This window comes from Aristolochia californica, unplaced genomic scaffold (genome assembly GCF_029961685.1).
Source record: "Aristolochia californica isolate CCGP_79_NKW_82.1479 unplaced genomic scaffold, dmAriCali1.0.hap1 SCAF_12, whole genome shotgun sequence".
In the NCBI taxonomy this organism is placed as follows: Eukaryota; Viridiplantae; Streptophyta; class Magnoliopsida; order Piperales; family Aristolochiaceae; genus Aristolochia; species Aristolochia californica.
In genome coordinates, this window is record NW_027181793.1 from 30,941,813 (window position 1) to 30,960,743 (window position 18,931).

The 18,931-nt window shown below is 39.2% G+C and overlaps 3 protein-coding genes across 3 annotated transcripts; 2 read left to right on the plus strand and 1 right to left on the minus strand.

Annotated features, from left to right (window-relative positions):
- Positions 1 to 325: 325 nt before the first annotated feature.
- LOC137946881 (tryptophan aminotransferase-related protein 3-like) lies at positions 326 to 2,378 on the minus strand. The gene is made up of 5 exons (XM_068793166.1): positions 2,119 to 2,378; positions 1,426 to 1,723; positions 1,009 to 1,304; positions 603 to 883; positions 326 to 528 (listed from the first exon to the last, which is right to left on the minus strand). Exons 1-5 carry the CDS (start codon positions 2,376 to 2,378, stop codon positions 326 to 328), a joined length of 1,338 nt encoding a protein of 445 aa, XP_068649267.1.
- Positions 2,379 to 6,068: 3,690 nt separating this feature from the next.
- On the plus strand, positions 6,069 to 7,780 carry LOC137946919 (glucan endo-1,3-beta-glucosidase 8-like). Its single transcript, XM_068793200.1, has 2 exons — positions 6,069 to 6,406; positions 6,670 to 7,780. Exons 1-2 carry the CDS (start codon positions 6,069 to 6,071, stop codon positions 7,778 to 7,780), a joined length of 1,449 nt encoding a protein of 482 aa, XP_068649301.1.
- Positions 7,781 to 10,511: 2,731 nt separating this feature from the next.
- Positions 10,512 to 16,999, plus strand: LOC137945879 (protein FAR1-RELATED SEQUENCE 9-like). The gene is made up of 2 exons (XM_068791949.1): positions 10,512 to 10,684; positions 14,272 to 16,999. Exon 2 carries the CDS (start codon positions 14,294 to 14,296, stop codon positions 16,748 to 16,750), a length of 2,457 nt encoding a protein of 818 aa, XP_068648050.1. The 5' UTR covers positions 10,512 to 10,684; positions 14,272 to 14,293; the 3' UTR covers positions 16,751 to 16,999.
- Positions 17,000 to 18,931: the final 1,932 nt, after the last annotated feature.

The window sequence follows — 18,931 nt, forward strand, 5'->3', positions numbered from 1 at the left end:
TATTATTGAAGGATTTGCAAATGCATGTTAGGTTGGTTATGTATTTTCAAAGCATTTTACTTATTATCATCTATCAGAGTTTTCTAATCCTTCTACCACATCCTTCATTATAAATAAGAGTACAAAATGAAAATTTTATTCTTAAATACTAAGAATTTTTTTTTATTACAGAAGTACTTAAAATTATAAGTATAAAAAATATAAAAGAGTTGTATCACAGCTATTACTCAATTATATTAAGTAAATAAATTATTTTCTTTTCTTAAAAATTTTAAAATTATAAAGTCGGCCACCCTTCTTCCCTAGAATAAAGATGAATCACTTTTTATACCGTATCTTTCTCCCCTACTAATTCTTGAATGCGGCGCAGCAGCACATCGAAAACATCTCCACTCTTCAGAAGGCTTAGGCGCACGTAGCGCGATTCCGCTTCAAACTCGCTACCCTCACGGCCGATTATTCCCGCAGCTCTGAGAACAGCATAGCAGTCTTCGTCTTCCTCATGCTCGCACTTCAACCATGCATAACCTGTCGTGCCATTAATACTCAATTAAAAATACAAGATGAAGGATAATCTAACACAGCAAGGAAACCAAACCCACCTGGAGACGGACCCGTAACTTCTTTGAAATATGAGCAATGCCGAGGAGCAATTTTTTGGAGGGAGAAACGTCCGGAGGGTGCCAGGGCTGCACTCAGTTCGACCCATCGTTTCCTCATTGTTTTGTATCCAAACTCAAATAATTCCCTTCCTTCTCCCTTCAACGCTGCTCTGATCAGTCTCAGAGCTCTCAGCTGGGTGTCGCGAGAAACCCCGAGGGTGTTTATCCGCACGTAGGACAACATTCTCTCGTACACATCCTTGTCTTTTATTAGAGCCCACCTGGGTGAACACATACGACATAATTGACTTGAGAGTTAGAGAATACAGATGCCATTGTCATCAAATGTTTACTTGAGGAAGATGACGATTACTGCAATATCAGTGAAAAAGAATTAGTGCATCACCCAAATCTGCTGCCAGCATGACCGGTGAGCTTGGAAAGGGAGAAGAGCATCAGATCTTCATCTGCAGGACCTTGAATTGCCGTGAACTGAGGCCAGTAATAAGCGTGATCGTGAATTGTGTCGACTTGAACCAGATGTTTAAGGATTGATTCTTTAGGCTGTCCATCTGGATTATTGGGTGATGTCACAAATTCGATGAAGTTCACGGACTGGTCAGATGAATTTCTCCATCTGGACGCATCTCCACTCCACTCGTAATCCCTTCCCTTAAAAGTCGTTGATTGGGTTCTATACGCCTGCCACAAGCGATGATCACACTCAACAAAATTAAAAAAACTAGAAATTAGATGCAGAGACAAATCATGAGTAAACCATTCTTGTTTTTAGCTTTTGAGTTCATGGGGTTATAGAACTAACACCGTAATATGGAACAGATGCTACTACTCTTGCAGGTGGTGGTGTCGAACTTTTTGCAGAAAGAGCAGAGACGGCAGCTCCAAGTAGTTGCATTGATCCTACACCGAAGACAATATACCTTCCAGTGGTGTTTGCATTTCCCACAACCGAGTGAAGCCGTCTGATTTGCCTCTCGAGCTCCACAGAGATCAGATTGCCTTCATTCATTGAATAACTCATCCTATGCCAAGCAACCTCTGTTATGGAACCAGAAGCTTCATGCTGCCTCCAAAATGGCTCCAGGAACAATGGATCCCCGCTGCCAAAGTATCAAGTTTTGATTAGGCTTTCAATGCCAGGAAAAAGAACTTTTAATGAAAATTCTATTCCTCAGTACTAAGAACTCCTTACCACTTTTCCTAACACTAACTACTTCATTTAAATGGGTTAATTAAACACAATTTTTTTTCCCAGAAAATCATAAAATTTACATAGTTCCCTGCAAAACTTCGCAACTGATTACATTCACAGCTCACCCTGTTATATAACTCTAATATATAAACAACCAACAAGGTATAAAATTCCCTTGTAAACAACCAACTGCTCACAACTGTTTTAACTATTATATCTTCTTCTTCCCTGTTTTTTCCTGAATCCTGCCGCTGGTCTAAGCCCTCTATGCTTATGGAATTAAGCGGACAACGGCTCACTTACCTGTTGACGTCAGCCGGACAACCGGACTGGAATTCCGAGCAGTCAGGCCCTCCATAGCATGCATGGCACTCGCAGACGTGTCTCCCTTGCTCATCCAAAGGCCCGTCCACGAAGGCCTCGCCATGGCCGGAGCAGTAAACGGACGCCGCAGCTTCAGCATCTTTAGCTGATTCTCTGCTCCAAGTTAGATCACACCCCCCGAAGACGAAAAAATAGGACAAGAAGAGATTCAGAAGAACGGAGAAAGACACAAGAGACATGAGGCTTCTTCCAGCGTGGATTCTTTCCATGGAGGAGAGGGATCAGGAGGATACAGGTGATCGTTGGGAGAGATTCTGGCTTCGGATGAAACAGCCGTAACGGTGATAAATCTTTAAAATAAGAGACGGGCCCTTTCATGGGCAGCGAGTAGGGAGGAGGAAAGACAAAGGGAAGGGACATTGTTGTGCGTCCCAGAAGTCAAGATGAAAGGGTTGCCAAGCCACTCCATGGCCATTCATTTTGGTTAGAGGTATCCGTTTATTCAATGCTCGTATTCAACGAGTGAAGATGTGAAGGCGGCTTTACAGAGAAAGGAAAAAGGTTACGTGATGAAAATTTTTCTCTCCCGCTGCTTTTCAAGCTTTGGACGCAACTCAAGAGATCTCAGGGTCATGCAATCTTACTCTGATACGTAAAATTCTTAACATTCCATCTGACTTTTGTGCAAAAAAGATTTGTTTATTATAAATTTCCTTCTGATTCCAATTGATATCGACATACGAAAGAAAGATGGGAGTTAAACTCTCGGTATATTGGTAATACCAAAGAGACCCATTCTAATCCCCATTTCAGCAAGCTCAAATCAAGTTTATGAATTTGCCATATTTTCAAATCTTTCAGGCGGCTAACAGTTTAAGAAACTTGATTCAAACTTTTCAGCGTTGCTTAGTCAACCCTAGCATGTGAATGTAGCACGATTCTGCTCTGCATGGTCAATTATCAGGTGGCTTTTAGCGACTCCTGGAAGATTTTCTCTCTGATACGTTATCTGTGTTGTGTGTATGAAGAGGCTCCTGCATGGAAGAGGAAGATGTTTTTCATCAATTTGAACTCTTTAGTTTGACCAATGGAGAGATTTATAAGAAGTTGGTTATCCTTAAAACTTCTTAATTATTACCCAAATATGATTTTTATTTCTTACTGATTCATTATTTCAGTTTATGTATTTGGCTTCATTTACTTTTCTTCCTTTTGTTCTATCACACACAACAAGCAGAATTTCATGTTGATGAAGAATCATATTGAATAATTTGCTTGAATTTTTTGAAGAAAAAAATGACTAGTCAACTTAGGAAACCTCTTTACTAACTAATAAACTCAAGATCTTTGTACTCACTAATTTATGTGGGACTATTCCTTAACACTCCCCCTCACGTGTAGACCATCTTTTGTGGCTCTACAAGTGCATAATTTAGGAGTAGGTAGTTTAGGTGTAGGCCCTTTTTTGTGGCTCTACAAGTGGATAGTTTAGTTGTAGGCCCTCTTTTGTGGCTTTATAAATCAATAGTTTAGGTGCAGGCCCACATATGAGTACCCGCTCTGATACCATGTTAAATTGGGTCCAAGGCCCTATCCCAAAATGATAGGTCTTGGAACCAACATAACATTCCTTAACACTCCCCCTCATGTGTAGACCCCCTTTTGTGGTTCTACAAGTGGATAATTTAGGAGTAGGCAGTTTAGGTTTAGGCCCTATTTTGTAGCTCTATAAGTGGATAGTTTAGGTGTATGCCCTCTTTTGTGGCTCAACAAGTAAATAGTTTAGGTGCAGGCGCCCCCCCCCCCCCAAAAAAAAAAAAAGGCCTACACCTAAACTACCTATTCCTAAATTATTCACTTGTAGAGTCGCAAAAGAGGATCTACACCTGAGGCGGAGTGTTAAGGAATAGTCCCACATATATTAGTCAATACAAAGATCTTGAGTTTATTAGTTGGTAAAGAGGTTTCCTAAGTTGACTAATCATTTTAGGAGTTGAAGACTTTATTAGTTGACTAACAAACACTCCCTCTCACATGTAGACTATCTTTTGTGGCTCTATAAGTGGATAATTTAGGAGTAGGCAGTTTAGGTGTATGCCCTCTTTTGTATCTCTACAAGTGGTAGTTTAGGTGTAGACCCTCTTTTGTCTGGTTGAAGATTTTAGAGTTGGGACTTGGGAGCGAGTAAGAATGAGGGTTTAAGGCATTGGGTCATAATAATTTTCGGTGGTCTTTGGCTCTTCGTAATGATTCCTCCACCATATACATCTTTGGTACTTGGAGAAGTCTTGGGGCTAACAAATTAGAGTCCATACATATCAAAATATCTAAAACATTACCAACTTGAGAATACAATTAACCAACATGTATTCAATTATTCATTCTCAAATTGCAAAACACACTACATATGGGTAAAACATGCATTCCATACTTTTTTAGATAGGATCCAACCTGGATTATCTCCTTCATCTAGGATGCCAAAGAAATGCCAACCCCGACTCAAGGACTTCAAGTGTTGGCTCACATAGAAGTGTCAAAACTCTTCTAAGTTTCTAAAGTTCACGTCTTTGAGAGAGAATCCTAATCTCCAGTTAAAGTTATGTTTTTTTTTAGGGTCTAGTGAGGTGTTTTGGAAAAGTCTGATCTTGTATGGTTCTGAATTAAGCACATTTTTGTTCTAGGATGGGTTGAGACAATTTTGAGCCTTTGCTGGTTTCCCTGCGAGAAGCCATTAAGGACTAGTTTCTTGAGAAGGGGAGGAAGTTGAGAGGCTTAGAGAGAGAGAGAGAGAGAGAGTTGCAAGTTGTTGAAGATTTGATCAACCAGCGTATTGGCATAGGGAATGGAGCTTTCTCTAGCTCATTGGCAAAGGATAAAGGGCAATGTCTTAGAGATATCAAAGGACGCCTAATAAGCTCGAGATTTCCCAAGTTTAGCTTGTTAACTCTTGAGTCGACTCGTTAACATATATTTTTTTACAAAAATACTATTTACTCTAATTGCTCTCATCAATTCCCTCTTTAGTTGGTTGATAGTTGCTCTTATTTACCTCAAACCTAAAAACCCAACCGATCATTTAGACCTTTTGGGTTCTTCAATATCTAATGTTGTTGATTGTATATGGAATAAATACTATTGATAGAGGTGTTTGCTCTTTCTTTTATGTCTATTAAGATGATTATTATAATTAATATGCTTTATTGCAAAGTCTTGGACTCCTCTGTGATAGCTCGCAATTTAATGGTACTAAGTTCATCACAATATTTTATTTATTTATTTTTGTAACTTTAAATGTAAGTTGGAACTTGAACCCGGCTCGAGCTCGAGTTCAAACTCGGTTAAATTTTTTGGACTCGAGCTCGATTCCAATTTTACGCTTGAGGCTGAGCTCGAGTTTGAAGTATTTAGATCAAGCAAAGCTCAAACATATGTAGGTTTAAGTTTGGCTCGGCTCGTGCCACCCCAATGGCGGACCTTTGTTGTCGGAGTTTAATAGACTTCATTCCCATCCGGAAAAAAGAAAAAAAAAAGAGTTAGAATATAATGAAATTTTAAAACTCTTTTAGAGGCAATTGTGAGAATTTGATGGGGGCGGGTGACCAAGTGGTACAGAAAATCAGTGACTATATGTTTACAACTTCATAGCATGAATTGGTTTTGAAATACCAAAAAAATGGAATCGGTTTCAGTGCCACTTCGATTAGCTAATTTTAACAAATGCCAGTTTCGTGCCGGAATTCGGAGATCCATCAACTTCCAACTGCCGTTTGAACATTTCCACCGGTGGAGAAGCATTTGTTCCTCTCTTCTGTTTCTCTGTCTCTCTAACCTCTTCCAACTCCTTCCCATTCTGCAACCCCAATATCTACCCCGAAGCTCATACCCAGCCTCTTTCCCTTGCTGGTCCTCTCCGTTGACGGGCTGGAACCATGATCCGTGCCCACAGCGCCATGATATGGCTCTCGACCGGTCTCCTCCTATGCGCCACTTTGGTTCAAGGCATCGGAGTCAACTGGGGTACCATGGCCTCTCACCTCTTGCCTCCCAGTACCGTCGTGGAAATGATCAAAGCGAATAATATCCAGAAGGTTAAGCTGTTCGACGCTGATTCTTGGACAGTCAGTTCTTTAGCCGGGACGGATATTCAGGTCATCGTTGCCATTCCTAACGACATGTTACATCTCATGAGTAAAGATTACAAAAATGCTCAGGAGTGGGTGAAGCAGAACGTCACCCGCCACCTTTACGATGGAGGGGTCGATATCAGGTAACGCGACGATCTTGGTGATAACTTGATTTTTTTATTAATTTGAAGTTATTACCAATTCTTCATGGATTTGGAGGCGCAGAGTTCTTAGATTTGTTAGCTGGCTAAAGTCGAACAAGGTTTAGTTGCTTTAGAATAGGAGTTTTGATTCTAATCAGGCTTAGAGAGACCCTGCATGGTATTTTTACCCTGTTGTCATAATCTTTTCATCTGGGTCTTTTTCTGGACAAGACTTGTAATCTCATTGATGATATTGTCGACAGATATGTGGCAGTTGGAAATGAACCCTTCCTAAAGAGTTACAATGAAACCTTTGTGAACGACACACTTCCTGCCTTACAGAACATCCAAAAGGCCCTCGACGAGGCTGGCGTAGGCGGCAAGATCAAAGCCACTGTTCCCCTAAATGCCGATGTCTACGGATCACCGGCACACCAACCAGTGCCATCGACGGGTAACTTCCGTTCTGACATTCGAAGCGTGATGCAAACCATAGTGAAGTTCCTGAATTCAAGCAAAGCACCCTTCATAGTAAACATCTATCCTTTCCTCAGTCTCTATTACAGCTCTGATTTCCCCGAAGATTTTGCTTTCTTTGACGATACCGGCAAAGGTCTAGATGATGGCGGTAAGCACTACGACAATGTGTTTGAAGCCAACTACGATACATTAGTTTGGTCGCTGAAGAGAGCAGGCGTACCTGACTTAAAGATCGTAGTTGGGGAAGTAGGGTGGCCTACAGACGGTGACAAACATGCAACTGTAAAAAATGCAAAGAGATTCTATGACGGATTTCTGAAGAGGCTTGCTGCTAAAAAGGGCACTCCATTACGGCCGGGACCCCTAGAAGTTTACCTCTTTGGTTTGCTTGATGAAGACCAAAAGAGTATTGCTCCGGGAAACTTTGAGCGGCACTGGGGCATCTTTAGTTACGACGGCAAACCCAAGTTCCCAATGGATCTAACCGGCCATGGAAATGATAAAAACTTGCTTCCAGCCAAAGGGGTGCAGTACTTGGAAAAGCAGTGGTGTGTGTTGAATAAGGAGGCCAAAAGTACGAGTAAGTTGCCTGCTAATATGGACTACGCTTGCTCAAACGGTGACTGCACTGCTCTTGGATATGGGTGTTCCTGCAATAACTTGGATGCTTCTGCAAACGCTTCCTATGCTTTCAACATGTATTTTCAGATGCAAGACCAGGATGTGCAAGCCTGTAACTTCAACGGGCTGGCCAAGATAACCACCAAGAACATGTCACAGGGCGATTGCCTCTTCCCGATTCAGATAGAAAATGGCAGTGAGAGACTCTCGTTGACGCCGCGCAGTGTTGCTCTCACCTTACTCTCAGTGCTAATTGCTTTGGTTTCGTTGTAGGCCATTGGACGATTCCAGATGTCTCGTACGCAATAAATTTTTATTTTTTGTTCATAGCCGAAGGATTTTGAATGGTTTCAGACACAGAAAGGAGAAGAGGGAGGGGGCTTGCTGCATTCTGGGGCTGCGGAGAAATTGTTAAAAGAAGGGGATAATTGTATAAAATGGGTCAAACTACTTTGAATCCCAAAGATTCAAGGGATTGCCCCTGAGTTTGCATAATCAAGCCCAACTTTTCTCAATCTCACTTAAACGTAAAAAGAGTTTCAAGAACCTTTACTCCTTCAAGAATCACTCCAAGGTATTTCATATTTATAAGACACGAGATTAATTAAAAGTCAGGAATTTCCCTTAAATACCCATTTAAAATAAAATATTTTCAAAAATACCAACGTCATCAAAATATTTCTAAAACTATCCAACTTTGACTAGTCAAATGCTTATGTTTGCAGTCAAAAGTGACACGTAAGCTTTGATTGCTTATGTGTCGCCACGCCATCATTGCAATACACACAGATCGACACGTCGTCTGCCATGTCATTATTTTACCACGTCATCTGCCACGTAAGCTGACACGTCATTAAATAAAAAATTAAACAATCCTCACCATATTCCACCGCATTGTTTTTCAAAATAAGTTATTTTAAATGCCTTATGTGTCCCCTCTCATCTTTCTCCTCTCCTCTCACTCCCTCTCCTCTCGCCCTCTCGCCACCGTCGCTCGGCCTCCTCTCCTCTCCTCTCACCCTCTCGCCGCCGTTTGGCCTCTGCCTCCTCTCCTCTCGCCGTCTTGCCGCTACTCGGCCTCGGCCTCCTCTCCTCTCCTCTCGCCCCCTCTTCTCTCGCCCTCTCGCCGCCGCTTGGCCTCGACTTCCTCTCCTCTTTCCCCCTCTCCTCTCGGCCTCTCACCGCTCGTCGGCCTCGGCCTCCTCGGGCCTCGCCCTCTCTCCTCTTGCTGCCGTCGCTCAGTCTCGGCCTCCTCTCCTCTCCTCTCCTCTTCCCCCCTCTCCTTTCCCCTCTCGCAGTGCCTGCTGCCGTTGCTCCCCACCGCTCGCCCTCAGACCTCGCCCTCGACGCCCCCCTCTCAATTAAAAAATTAAAAAATATTTTAAATCGATAATAAAATATATTAAATTAGTAAGAGTAAGATTTTTTAATTAATTATATAATTTTTGTATTTTTAATTATTTTAAATATAAGGTAATAATAAATTTGAAAAAAAACATATTGATAAATTTGATTTTTAAACTCAAAACTAAAATTTTCAAATTTTTTTATTAAAATAATTTTTAAATCGATAATAAAAAGGTGTTAAAATGGTAAGAGTAAGATTTTTTATAACTTATTATTTTAAATATAAGGTAATAAAAAGTGTACCGGTACATTTATTTTTTAAACTCAAGTAAAATTTTCATATTTTTTTAGTTAATAAAAATTTTTAATTGATAATAAAAGGTGTTGTAAGATTTTTAATTAACTAATATATATTTTTAATAATTTATTATTTTTTAAATAATGTGATAAAAATTATACAAATAAATTATATTTTTAAACTCTAAAATAATTTTTAGGCTTCGAGACATAAAATTTATTACTTTTCCCAAAGATAAATATTCAATATTGTAGATATTAGGTAATAAAAAATATATCTGATTTTTTTTTTTTAAATTATTTAATTTTTATTTAATGAACAGCTTACGTGGCATATGACGTGGTAGAATAATGACGTGTCAGACGACGTGTTGATCTATGTTTACTGAATTGATGATGTGGCGACACATAAGCAGTCAAAGCTTACATGTCGCTTTTGACTGAACACATAAGTTTGACCGATCAAAGTTGGGTAGTTTTAGAAATATTTTGATGATGTCGGTATTTTTGAAAATATTTTATTTTAAATGGGTATTTAAGGGAAATTCCCTTAAAAGTCAAGGTGTGTTTATGTCAATATGACAGGGTAGAAAAAAATGTCGTAAGAAAATTTTCCAGTTGACTATTTTTTTCAGCATTTATGCCATTTTTTGAATCGAAAATTTTATCCTTTTGATTCTTCTTAGTTCTTCTCACCTTTAAGAAATGCTAAAAATTATCAGAAAATAAGTTGCTATTGCTTCAATAGGAACTGTAAGAAAAATAAACCAATGATCTCTAAAAGGGTTCCTGATCACTTACCTCTTACTTTTAACTTTATTTTTATTATTTATAAAAAATAATTTATTTCTATTATTAATACAAACATCATAAATAACTTTTATGTGGGTTTCTATGACAGCATAAATGTAAGAAAATCGGTTAAAAATAATATTTTCTAATAAAAAAATTCAATGAGAAAATTAGTTCATTTGATTTATCCGAAAAAGGTGTGATAGTTAAACGGGATTATTAGTTAATTATTGGATTTATTCATTTAAAAAATAAAAAAATTGATTTCATATTTTCCTCTTATTTTTAAATTCACGTCATTTTCTCAAAAAAAAAAAAAAACAAACAAATAAAATTTAAGCGAAATTAGAAAAGAAGAATTGACATATGTAACCCTAAAACAAGGCACAATTGTCTACGTAATCTTGGATTCTAAAATTAATTTTTAACTTTACTAGGATAAAAATTAACTCAAGTAACTATGTAATATTTTGAGGGGTATTATGGTAATTAAACTTAATAGATTTTCTGTTTCCTCTCTGTCTCCTTCCACGAACGCAAACTAAACCCTCACTCCCCCTTCGTCTCTTAAGATCCATTTCCCGTTCCTTATCTTAAATCCGATAAATTATTCTAGAATGAGGATCAATTCCACCTATCCCTTCTTTTTTCATTTTTTGATGTTTTTTGCGTCGTCTACTCTGCCGAGAGGGAGGTGCTGCTCGTTTGGCGTCGAATTCAGCTCATTCGACTAAGGGAAAGGTTAGTTCTACAATACTTACTTTTTGATTATTATATTTATGATTCGTTCTTTTTTTTTTTTTTGTTTTTCCTCCCCGATATTTGCTTTTTGTTTGAATTAGCCTAGGGTAGGGATGCGGTTTGGGGCAGGGATGGGGTCAGATTTAGGTTTTGGTTGGGCGATGCCATGCTTAATTTTCAGCCTACTTTCTTATGATCACTTGGAAGCCTCCTTGCGTCATGTCTTGGCTCTCAAAGATGAAGTTCCCAGTCCTCAAGAAAAAAGTGATCATATCTTTATGTTGCTCAGTTTCTCAGATTTTCTTCTGGTCAACTAGCTTAAAACTCATGCACAAATACGCCAACCATTGAGAAATTTATTACTTTAAAGTTTATTTTTATTATTCACGAAACAATGTCAAAGCTTGTTCCAAGAAGGAAAAAAAAGTGAAACAATATGAGTTAAGTTTACGTCAGTAGCTTCAGCAGCTCCATTGCCAAGTGAACCAAACTCAGAATTACGTTGTCAAGTTGTCTCAAAAGCGCCAACCCGGCAAATACCTCTGGAACTTCATACATTTTCTTTCGGAAGTTAGTCACAGAAAGAGGCTCAAGAATCCAAAAATATTAATGGATTCCTGAAGGGTAAAAGAGAAATTCTTTTCTCAGATTAAATAGAAAGAGATCACAATCTGCTTACCAGTCCTATTAGTGATCATGGTAGAAGGAAAAGGGTTAACACGATGGAATCGATGGCAGGCTATGAATGAAAAGCATTGTTAGTTTGCCATTCTAGGAACTACACATCCCTGAGAAGCATATGGCGGTTTCTGCCAACAGCACAAACTGTTAGTCACTTGGAGCTGATAGCTCAAAAATGGAGAGTATTTATGGAAGACAACTCTGGAAACGAGAGATTGGGACAAATCAAAGAAGACAACTCTGGAACCTCAAAGTGAAATCACATAAATAGTTAAGAGTTTTAATTATGGAATCAGTAAGCCTATAGAATTCTCTCCTGTATAATCTAAAAGATATGAGGAAGATGTTCTGTTTTCTTTTTAGCTCTAGCTTAATGTAAAGTAGAGACACGGAGTAAATAAATATAGTAAAGCTAAGTGAGAGAGAGATAAACCAAGAAGGTGTAGTTCTAAAAATTTTCTCATTGGAGATGATGTCTTACTACCTGTCATAGCCTCTTATCTACATTTCCTTTTTTTTTTTTTTTTCAATGTTTGAAAGTTGAGTACAGACGCACACTACACCCTATACCCCTAGATAGACTTGAACTGAAGACGTCGCAATGGATCTCTGCCCACATGCATGTGTCCATCGAGCCAAAGGCTCTGTCCACAACATTTTCCATCAGATTTCAATTTGTTCAAATAATAGGGATAGATAGAAGAATTTAGGCTTTTATCATTGGGGAAGATGTAACTGTGTATTGAGTAGGCTTGATGTTTTTTCTTTCAGTCCAATAAATCATTAAGCAGTTAATAGAAAAAGTAAGAAATGTTGTAATGTAGTTTCCTCACACAAAACACAATTGAAGCAAAAACAGAGATGGTCATGGAAATTTACCTTTTCAAGTTGGTCGAATACAGGAGTTTAGGGTGAGATGAGTCTCTCTATTCTATAAGGACTGAACAGGTGTCTCTCTAATCCAAATCTTTGGCCGAGTGGGGATTTGGTCAAATTTATTTCACAGTGCTAGTCTTGTGAATGAGAAATTTTACATCGGGAGAGGATCCCATTCATGAATGTGGGCCCATGAATGGGTTCTATTAGTACATTTTAATCAAACCTCTAAGTATATCTAATAGATAAATAGTTAAAAAAGCATCTTAAAACTACCCACCCTCTTCACTACTCTTTATTTTGATTAGCATACTTGACAAAAAACAAGCTAAAATCGTCGTGGAATGAGAAAACAAAATGGCATTGCTTCTTAATAGGCATGTTATGAATTTCTCATTCTTACAACAATCTTTTTGTTCCAATTGATAAGTTAAGAAATTCATAATCAATCAAATGTAATAAGTGAGAAACAATCATTGACAAAAACCTGGTTTCGAGGAGGCAGAGTCACGAAGATGCAATCTTTCGTTTTTTGGATATGAGATGTTGTATTATTAAGAAACAATAGTTACACGATAATGTTAAACCCCTAAACAGGGTTAGTATAAAATCACACAGCGAACAGTGATAAAAATCTCTATTCTGTATGTTTGGGGTTCTAAATTCGGTGGAAGAAATGTCTAGGACATGAAGACTTTAGTAAGAGCTTCCCTCTTTCGTCAGAGCATTTGCTACAGAATTTGCAGACTGGGGGATGTAAATCCATTGAACTATTATGTGTTCCGCTGCATCTTATAGCTGCATAAATAGCATAGAGCAGCCTCCAGAGAGTGTAAGTAGCTTAGTGCTGGAAAAGGTTCTTTCATTATACCGGTTGAGGCAATCTAAAGCAAGACTGTTCAACTAACATGTTGACTGGGTCAGTAAAATATCAACTGCTGGATCACCTGCTAAGAATGAAAGAATAAGTTCTAAATGACAAGAGAGAAGTGGAGTCTTAGTTTTCAATTCATCTGCATTTTATGTTTTGATTTTATTTATTTTTGTGTTTGTGCATGTGTTCAGGAAAGTTCTAGGGGGTAATTTTCAAATATGGTCCTCTTAGTTAGCGTAATTCTTAGTTATCGTATTTCCAAATATGACCATCTGGAGACTATACTTTCAAATATGACTTTCTTTGTAAGGATGGGAAATTTTATTAAAGAAAAAGACAAGTCGAAAGGTCAACAAATATTGCTAAATTCTAAATATATTATTCCAAAATTTAACATGGACTGTTGGATAGGGACAAATTTGTTATTAGTTAATTTTTAAAACCAATTTGTTTCTTCAAAAAGTCAGACCCGCCTCCTTTGAATTGGGTACCCTTCTTTGTCATCGTTGAGAAAGAATAGGGAGATGGGCACACAGAGACATGGATACAGGCATGGGGATGGGGGTCACCCTCTCTTGCCCCTGTCCTCCCCATCGTGCAAAAACAGGGAAGGGACCCACTCCATTCCCCCATTTTTCCATAGGCTAAGGAATCTCTCATAGGAGATGGGGCTGGGGTGGCCATATCCTACCCCCTTCCTCTTCATAGGGCTGCCTTTACATCCATTTCCCTATGCAACAAATTCCACACAAAAAGTGGGGAGAAGGGATGACAGACAACCCGTACCCGCATCTTTTTTTTGGGAGGGGGAAGGTTCAACTCATTAATTTGTGACATCTAAACTGAAGCCACCCCCACCCAGCCCACCAATGGCCACTGTGCCAAAGGCCCAATAAAATTGCGGAGTGGGGGGGAGCCAGCCCACCAATGTGCATGGCCATTGTGCCAGAGGCCCAATAAGATTGCTTTTTATAGCCCCAGGTCCACATTGATGTCACATGTGGTTAGCTGATCATATATCAGAAATTGTTGAGGTTAATGAGTTGGTCACTATGTTAAGTAGATAGTCATTCTAATGCAAAATGTAGTTTTTTTTTTTTTTTTTTGCTAATAATCTAAAGTTATACTAAAAATTTAACAATTTTATGAATTGCAGGTATATATGAGCATTTAGTACAATGGAAGTAGGTGTACATGAAGGTCACGAGTTAATGGAACCTGACATTGGGGGGGAAGATGATACTACAGAATGTTGCACAGTTGAACCTGCCGTGGCTGGCGATTCTATTGCAGTCAATGACAAGGAAATAGAGAAAGTTGTACCCAAGGCGGATGGTATGGTTTTAGAACCATATGTGGGTTTAGAATTTGAATCTTTGGAGAGTGCAAGGTCATTCTATAGCTCATATGCGAAGCGTCTTGATTTTGGAACCCGTGTCAGTTATTCCCATCGCTCAAGGCGTGATAGGAACATTACTGCACAACAATATGTTTGTAGTATGGAAGGATTTTCTCCTTCAAGCAATGAAGGTCCAAGCAAGCACGCTCGAGCAGGAATTAGTGTAGGTTGCCATGCATCAATGACTGTAAAGAGAGCAGGTCCCACTAAATGGGTTGTAAAGAGTTTTGAGAAATGTCATAACCATGATCTGGCAAATCTGAATCAATTGCAGATGGTCCAAGTTTTCAAGGATATGGACGCTGCAGGAAGTAATGTGTATGCATCAGAAGCATCTGGAGGAGAGGACAAAAGACAGGAAGACGAAGCTTGTGTAAGTGACAATGCATTGGTGGAAGATTTTCAAGGAAGGGACTTATTTGTAACTAAAAGAGATTCCAATTTGGAGCCATATGTTGGCATGGTGTTTGAGTCTGAAGTCGAAGCAAGGGCATACTATAATGCATATGCTAGACGTGTGGGCTTCGGGACCCGCATTAATTATTCCCATCGATCTAGGCGGGACAAATCTATGATAGCTCAGCAATATGTTTGTGATAAAGAAGGATTTCGTTTGAACAAGGAAGGCACAAAAAAGCGTCACCGAGCTGACACAAGGGTAGGGTGCAAGGCGCTGCTAAATGTGAGAAAGGTCGGTCCAGGGATATGGGTTGTTAAAACATTTGAAAGGGAACATAATCATCCACTAGCAAGCCCAAGTCAAGTCCAGTTTCTGCGTTCTCACAGAGGCGCTTCTGATGTACCTAGACATCAGATCTCAAGTCTGCATAAAGGAGATACACAGTCCATCCTTGATTACTTTAAGCACATGCAGAATGATAACACATCCTTCTTTTATGCCATACAAGTTGACAATGATAACTGTATGACTAATGCTTTTTGGCTTGATGCTACCTCAAGGATGAATTATAATTACTTTGGTGACATGGTTACCTTTGATACATCCTACTTGATGAAAAAATATGGGGTTCCATTTGCTCCATTTATAGGAGTGAATCATCATAACCAGCCTGTCTTGTTTGGTTGTGCACTACTAACAGATGAGTCTGAATCATCTTTTGTTTGGCTTTTCAAAGTATGGCTTTCTGCAATGTCAGGGAAGGCTCCGACTTCTATAGTTACTGACCAAGATAGGAACATTCAAGCTGCTGTTGCAAAGGTGTTCCCAGAGACTCAACATCGATATTGTATGTGGAATATTGAAAGAAAATTCCCAGAAAAATTTGGTGCTATATATCGTTCTCACAAAAACTTCAAGGAGGAATTTCAGAAATGTATTTATGAAACTTCCACCATCAATGAATTTGAGTCCAAGTGGGAGTTGCTTTTGGAAAAATTTGGTCTTGGAAAGAACGAGTGGCTTGAATTGTTGTATGAAGATCGCAAATTTTGGGCACCTGTTTTCTTGAAAGGCGTGTTTTTTGCTGGAATGCCATCAAACCCTAGTAGCGAATGTATCAGCTCTTTCTTTGATGAGTACATCAGTGCAGGGGGCAGTTTGGAAGAATTTGTGCAGCAGTATGATAATACTCTGGACAATTTGCATCATAAGGAAGTTGAAGCAGATTATGAAACTTTATACACAACGCCAAATTTAAAGACATCATCTCCTATGGAAAAACAAGCAGCGTCTCTTTACACTAGAGAGATGTTTAAGCAATTTCAAGTTGAACTGTTTGAATGTTTTGGTTATGTTGCTAAGAAAGTGACAGAAGATGGGGCTATCAAGACATACAGGGTTGCCAAGTTTGGCGAAGATCATAACCATAACAATGTTGAATTTATTCCTGCTGAAATAAGAGCCACTTGTGATTGTCACATGTTTGAATTCATGGGGATTCTGTGTAGACATGTTTTGAATGTATTTAGGGTTGCCAATGTATTTATGCTTCCTGATCACTATGTCTTGAAAAGATGGACAAAAAATGCCAAGAGTAAGGATTTGTTAGCTGAAGGAAATATTGAAATAAGAGATTATTGCCAGCAATCTATGATGCTGCGGTATAATGATTTGTGTCGACGAGCCATGAAAATAGCAGAGGAAGGAGCAAGAACAGCAGAGGGGTATAGGATGGCAATGTGGGGTCTTCATGCTGCATCAGAACAGGTTGCTATTGTCAATGATAGTGTCATCGGATTCTCACAGCCTGGCCTTGTTGGTGGTAGTATGCCTTAGGGTATTTCATATATTCCTTGCCGTTAATTTAATTTTTTTTACAGGCATTCTTGATATGGTTGTGTACAGGCAGTCATGTATTGTTTACCTTGCATGAAAATTACTCACCCATAGATTCGTTTCAGTTGTGTGGTATGTTGTGCTTTTGGACTCAAGTGGATGTTAAAATGCCTAAGTTGGTCAAATTGCTTTTGTTGGAACGATTCTATGGGGATTAACTTTGTGCAGAATCTGTCTTTTGCTGTGGAAGCCGTTCTTCAGAAGAATTGAGTTGTATTTATGTTCTATATCACACAAGACATGTCTTCTATACCATTCTTCAAGTTTTGATCTTATAGGAGTCGGACTCTGTTTCGGTTGTATATAATATCAAACCAATAATATGATGAGTTCGACTGTACAATTTGACCTGTAATTGCTGTAATTTTTACTAGCTACATTGGATGCTCCTTATTTGGTTCGTCTTTATGTGGACTTGATGCTCTCTTCTCTTCCCTTGGCCGCCGTTGTGGTGTGTCGGAGGAACCTCTAATGGTTGATTTAAAGTGAGTCAAAGTGTAAGAAAGAGATTCGAATCTTCAGTCCTACGATCGATCCAACTCGAATTTTCAGTTGGTCGGGTCGAATCTTCGGTGTCAGTAACTGTCAGAACTCGTGGCAGCGTTAAATTCCAATCTCCACGTGGACGTCCGTCCAAGAGCCACACCCACATGATTGGCTACAGAATCCACATGTTTTTCGAGTCGAGCGCCGCTGACACAGGCTTTTCGGAGATTGGGAGACGCGTTTCTTACTCTTCAGTTCTACCGCCATTGTTAGACAACTATAAAGTATAAACAGCTTGCTGAGATGGTCTCTGCTTCTCGATTCTCCCACCTTGTCGCTTCGCCTTGGTCCTTGCAGCTCGCCAGTCATCGCCAATTTCGCTCTAGCTCTTGCTCGCTGCCCTCCCGGTTTCCGAAACGTATTCTTTCGGTTGAAGCCGCTGGCATTTGTTTGGTGAGTTTTTCTTTTTTTCTGTTCTTTTTTTCATTTGCCGTTGCATGAATTTTTCTTATCGTTTGGATGTATGTTAGGATTTTGTTTGTCCGGGCGGAGTTTCATCATCGATTGGAAGACTATAGTTTGGCTTTCTAGTTTCTTTTTTGTCTTCGATGAAAATCTTTCTGAAAGTGAAGGGCTGTCCGTTTAATTTCGTTTTTTTTATATCGTTCTTTCGACTTTAGCCTTCTGCAGACTTGTGGATGCGCCGGGGAGAAGAGAGCTGACCTCACTTCTTAATAGATGAAATGAGCGAGAGCTGAGGAGTGTCTCTCTTGCAGTTTAGATTCCTTCTTTCTAAAACTAAAGTTTCTCAAACGAAATTCAAATCGAATCTTGAAGTTTTTTTTCTTATCCTGTTTCTGTTCAGTCCATCAGATTTCGGCTTTGATTTTTTAAACGATCGTTCATAGTCTTTTCTGATCCAAAAACGTGTTTGAAAGAACGCCGCGTACGAGCTGACCATGATTGTAAATCGCATTTGTTTTAACAGATTTTCTTGCGCGAGAATTAGATTAATCGTGGCTTTCAGGGATGTCGTCCTTGTAGATATCCCTATCGATAGATGTTCACAGCTCATCACTTCTTTGTATTCAGAGATCAGTACCATTCACCTGAACTTCTCATGACGGCCCTGTCCAATTTCCATAAATATCTGTCGGATAAGTTTGTTTTGAAGGTCACCGTAATTGGACGGTTATTATGTCCCGGAAAGAGGGTTGCGCTCATTTAGAAAGGTACTATGCTGCGTGCAACTGACGGCTGGTCAACTTTGAAGAATGATCGGCAGTTCGACTGCCACGTCAAATGCGTTAGCTGGCTCAGCGAAGATTTCTCGATTTTCCACCCTGCGGTCGAAAGTCAAGAACGAGAAAATCTGAGTTGGGACTTTCTGGTTGTAGATATTCGTCTAGCTTTGTTCGGTTTCGAATGCTCTGATTAGGACCACAGAGAAATCTCACCTAGTTCCATTTCTAGTAACTATCACAAGAACTTTATTGCTATTGAATCATTAATCGGTTGGTCCACCCATTTATCGCAGACAAGAGAGCAAAATCGTTAGGGCAACTTTTGTGAAATAGGAATAACCTGATTGACAAATTTATTCTCCGTTTTCGGATTTTTCTACTGTTTGCGCTG